At 44.8% G+C, this 5,125-nt stretch overlaps 1 protein-coding gene across 1 annotated transcript in view; it reads right to left on the bottom strand.

Annotated features, from left to right (window-relative positions):
• Positions 1–5,125, bottom strand: part of STAT3 (signal transducer and activator of transcription 3 (acute-phase response factor)) — a 115,593-nt gene that overhangs the window by 31,252 nt on the left and 79,216 nt on the right. Inside the window, exon 4 of the mRNA XM_011998811.1 lies at positions 4,294–4,529. Coding sequence (XP_011854201.1) covers positions 4,294–4,529 — 236 coding nt within the window. The remainder of the gene's footprint in view (positions 1–4,293; positions 4,530–5,125) is intronic.

Raw genomic sequence — 5,125 nt, 5'->3', positions numbered from 1 at the left:
AAGTTTTGGGAAGGTGACCCATGCCCCTACCCCTACTACTTCCCACAGTGACAGTGACTCACCTGATTGGTAAGATGGAGAGAAAGACTCTGTGCACACACAGATCTTCAAAGAATCCAGCACCAAGCTGGTGCCTCCCTCCTCTCACTCTTGCCTTACTAGGGCCCACCACAAGCAAGAGCAGCAGCCTGGTTGCTAGAAGCAGGTCTAGAGGCCTATCCCTCTGCCTTCAGTGAGTGTTGGTCTAAGGCGGCTGAAGCTCCATATGGATGGCTGGGGTGGCGTGAGGGTGCTGCTCTGCACACCCAGGCTCTCTCCACACCAAGATCTAACTCAGGGCACAGGCATCGGAAAGCCCCTATGGTTACCAGCTCAAGCCACACTTTCCATTCTAGTTTTACCTATACAGCTGATGTTTTAATCTTCATTCCACTCCCATGTCTATTTCTCAAGTAGGACTACACTTAAAGGGGGAAAACATGTGATTAATGATCACCCACAGAAACCCACCTCTAATACCTTTGCAAAAACTTCACTGGCTCCCCACTGCTTCCAGCTGTAAACATCTCAGGCCAACACAGAAAGCTGTTTCACACAATTGATAACTTAAACTTTCCCTCCCTGTGCTTCGGTCGCCCCAAACTCCCCACTCTTTCCTGCATGCAATGTGTTTCCACACTCCCTCCCCACCCGCTATCCACTCAGCCTGGCCTGGGCTTTAGCCCAAACACACCTGAACTCACTCACCTTCAAATTCAGTTCAAATGTTTCCTTTCCTGCAAAATCTTATTCAACTTCCTTAGACAAAATGACACACATCCTCTTCTGTGTTTTTCTCACTTTGAGTGTTTGTGTACTTACAATCCCAACTAGCCTGACAGCCCCTGGTAGCAGGGATTACATCCATTCTTCTATCTTTAACCCATTCTAGACACTTAAGAGCATGCCAGATATCATAAACAGAAAAAATAGCAGTGAGGCCTGGGTTGAGGCCACAAATATCCAACTTACAGCTTCATATCAGGGGTTGCAAACTTTTTCTCTAAGGGATAGAAGGTAAATATTTTTGGCTTCCTGGGTCATATAGTCCCTGCCACAAATAGCCCTGCCCCTGCAGCACAAAAGCAGCCACAGATAATGCATAAATAACTGAGTGTGGCTGGGTTCCGAAAAAACCTCATTTACAAAACAGCAGCAGGCTGGATTTGGGCCACGGTCAGTTTGCAGACCCCTAATCCATCCAATTGAAAACATCCTTGGGATACCTTTGGCTTTCCTACCTCCCATGGTAAGTTGGAGTCTCTATCCAAATTGACTTAAACCACATATTTTTATATTGTGGAGCAGGATAAAATACAAAGGTTTTCCGTAACAGAAAATCCTAGTGCTGCCTGGGCAAGTGCCTGTATGCTAATCTCTTGGGCTAAAGGGCACTGCACAGTAAGTGTTATCTACCACCTCACTCACACCTGAGCATATCAGTTTTCTGCTTAAAATTCCTCACTGGGGCAGGGCACAGTGGCTCATGCCTGTGATCCCAGCCCTTTGGGAGGCCGAGGTGGGCGGATCACCTGAGGTCAGGAGTTCGAGACCAGCCTGGTCAACATGGTGAAACCCCATCTCTACCAAAAATACAAAACATTCTTCACTGGGTCCCCATTTCCTACAGTAATGGTGAGGGTGATGATAGTGATGTCAGCAGCAGCAGAAAGCAGTTAAATTGTTTTGCATTTATGTGTCAGATACTGTTCTAAGCATTTTACATGTATGAATTCTATGAAGAAGGTATAATTATCACTCCCACTGGAGGAACAGAGAGAGTAAAAATTGTTTACTTAAGGTTACAGAGCAAGTGGCAGGGCTGTGGGTTCATATCAAAGCAGTTGGCTCCTTGTGGTAAACTGCTCTTCCAGAGCCCCATTGCTTGGCATGACTAATTAAAACATCATCATGAGCCTTGACTAGCTCATCTTCCCGACCCAATCAGATGCCGAACTTTCTATACTTCTCCCAAGAATACATGTTTCTGTTTCTGTCTTTGAACATGATCTTCTTTCTGCCTGGAGAGCTCTCTCTCATCAGTTGATGAGCCCAGGAGTTCAACACCAGCCTGGGAAACACAGCAAGAGCCCACCTCTACCAAAAAAAAAAATTAGTTGGGCATGGTGGCATATGCCTGTAGTCCCAGCTACTCATAAGGCTGAGGCAGGAGGATCACAAGGCTCCAGGTGTTGAGGCTGCAGTGAGCTGTGATCACACCGCTGCACTACAGCCTGGGTGACAGAGTGAGACTGTCTCAAAAAACAAAAGGTTACAATGGTAAATTTGAAATGTAATGTTATGTGTATTTCACCAAAATTTTTTAAAAAGCAGGGGGTCAGGGAGAAAAAGAAAAAAATGTCCCTGATTATAGGATATTAAAGAAAGTAAAACCCCTCACAGAAGGTAAAAAAGTCTCCTATGACCACTTACTTTAATGATTTAGTATGTATGTTTCCAGATATTTTCCCATACATACCAATAGTATATGCAAATTGCATACATTTCATTTTACTATTATGAATCAGATCTTTGCTTTCTTTTTTTTTTAGACAGTCTCGCTCTGTCGCCCAGGCTGGAGTGCAGTGGCACGATCTCAGCTCACTGCAACCTCTGCCTCCCAGGTTCAAGCGATTCTCCTGCCTCAGCTTCCTGAGTAGCTGGGACTACAGGCGCGTACCACCATGCCTAGCTAATTTTTGTATTTTTAGTAGAGATGGGGTTTCACCCTGTCGGCCAGGATGGTCTCAATCTCTTGATCTCGTGGATCCACCCACCATGGCCTCCCAAAGTGCTGGGATTACAGGTGTGAGACACCATTGCCTGGCCCAGATCTTTACTTTCATTACATCTTCTAATAGGTTACTAATGCCACCGTATAGAGGAACTGCAGATTCTGAAAATATTTATCTTGTATACAATGGCCTTTCTAAACCTTGCTAGTTCTAATTGTTATTGTTAGTTTTGTTTCTCTTGGATCGTCTAGGAAGACCTGTCTATCTGTAAATAATAAGAATTCTGTCCCTTGCTTTCCAATATTTGTACCCTCATTTCTTTTTTTTTTTTTTGGATAGGCTGGATCCTTCAGAAAAGTATCAAGAGTAAAAGACATCCTTATCTTTTGCAGTTTTACTAAGAATAGTGTTTCACTACTGTGCATCATGCTTAATTAAGCCAGGCGTGGTGGCTCACACCTGTAATCCCAGCACTTTGGGAGGCCGCAGCAGATGGATCATGAGGTCAGGAGATCAAGACCATCCTGCCTAACAAGGTGAAACTTCGTCTCTACTAAAAAAAATACAAAAAATTAGCCAGGCGTGGTGGCACACACCTGTAGTCCAGCTACTCGGGAGGCTGAGACAAGAGAATCACTTGAACCTGGGAGGCGGAGGTTGCAGTGAGCCAAGATGGCACCACTGCACTCCAGCCTGGGCGACAGAGCAAGACTCTGTCTCAAAAAAAAAAAGAAAAAAAATAGAGATGAGGTCTCGCTATGTTGCCCCAGCTGGTCTTGAACTTCTGAGGCTCAGCAATCTGCCTGTCTCAGCCTCCCAAAGTGCTGAGATTACAGGTGTGAGCCACTACTCCTGGCTGTTTTTTAGGTTTTGATATGAGGATTTTTCCAGCCTTATAAAATAAGCTGGAAACATCTCTTGTTTTCCTATACTTTGGAAAAGTTTGAATGATATTGGAATAATCTGTACTATGAAAGTTTGTCAGAACAGGCCAGGCACGGTGGCTCACGCCTGTAATCTCAGCACTTTGGGAGGCCGAGGTGGGCGGATCACCTGAGGTCGGGAGGTCTCCAACATGGAGAAACCCCGTCTCTACTAAAAATACAAAATTAGCCAGGTGTGGTGGCGCATGCCTATAATCCCAGCTACTCAGGAGACTGAGGCAGGAGAATCACTTGAACCCTGGAGGTGGAGAGCCGAGATCGCGCCATTGCACTCTAGCCTGGGTAACAGGAGCAAAACTCCGTCTCAAAAAAAAAAAAAAAAAAAAAAAAGTTTGTCAAACCAGTGGGTCTGTTGGATTCTTTTGGTGGAACTTTCTTTTTTTAGAGTTTTTTCAATGTATTTTGGGGGGTGGAACTTCCTTTTTTTTAAGAGTTTTTCGATGTATTTTTATGATTATTGATCTATTTAATTTATTTTCTTTCTTTTTTAGTAGATCTAATAATTTATCTCATTATAAAGTTGTTTGATTTTCCATTCCTCCCAGACCAGGGATTTGTTTTGTCTCAGGTCTCACCTGGGCCGCAGTGGCTGCCGTCTGTAGGAGGCGTGACTCTTCCCACAGGCACCGGGCCACAATCCGGGCAATCTCCATTGGCTTCTCAAGATACCTACTCTGTAAGTAGAAGAGAAAGAGAATGAAAATCAGTAGCAGACCATGGAGATGTGGACTGAACTGCGGCACCTTAAAACTAATGTATTCATCAAGGAAAGCATTTACTCTAGGAAAGAACAGAACAAAGGCTTCAGAGCCTGGGTGAAGGCTCTCTGTGGGTGGGCGAAGGGGAGGTCGTTACTATTTCTGTAACAGAAGGCACACTAGCCTGAGTCTTTTTTTTTTTGAGACTGGGTCTCACTCTGTCCACCAGACTGGAGTGCAGTGGCGCAATCACAGCTTACTGCAGCTTCGACCTCCCAGGCTCAAGTGATTTTCTCACCTCAGCCTTCTAAGTAGTTAAGACTATAGGTATATGCCACCACAACTGGCTAGTTTTTGAAAAAAAAATTCTGTAGAGATGGTGTCTCGTTATGCTGCTCAGGCTGGTCTCAAACTCCCGGGCTCAAGCAATCCTCCCACCTCAACCTCCTAAGGTGTTGGGATTACAGGCGTGAGCCACCATGCCTGGCCTTGTCTGAGTCTTTACACAGTATGCTATCCTGCTCTTGCAGGGAAGCAACTGACTTATTCAAGAAGTATCCCATTACGGTCAAACCTTTAACATGTAACAGTGAGAGTCATCTTCCTATCAGTGGACCCGGTTAACATGCTAACATGTATGATTAATGTAACAATCACTTTATGGTCAGGCATGGTAGCTCATGCCTGTAATTCCAGCACTTTGGGAGGC

Source organism: Mandrillus leucophaeus, unplaced genomic scaffold (genome assembly GCF_000951045.1).
Source record: "Mandrillus leucophaeus isolate KB7577 unplaced genomic scaffold, Mleu.le_1.0 Scaffold58, whole genome shotgun sequence".
NCBI classification, from domain to species: domain Eukaryota; kingdom Metazoa; phylum Chordata; class Mammalia; order Primates; family Cercopithecidae; genus Mandrillus; species Mandrillus leucophaeus.
The sequence above is the reverse complement of the archived record's forward strand: the minus strand, read 5'-3'. Positions and strand labels throughout refer to the sequence as shown.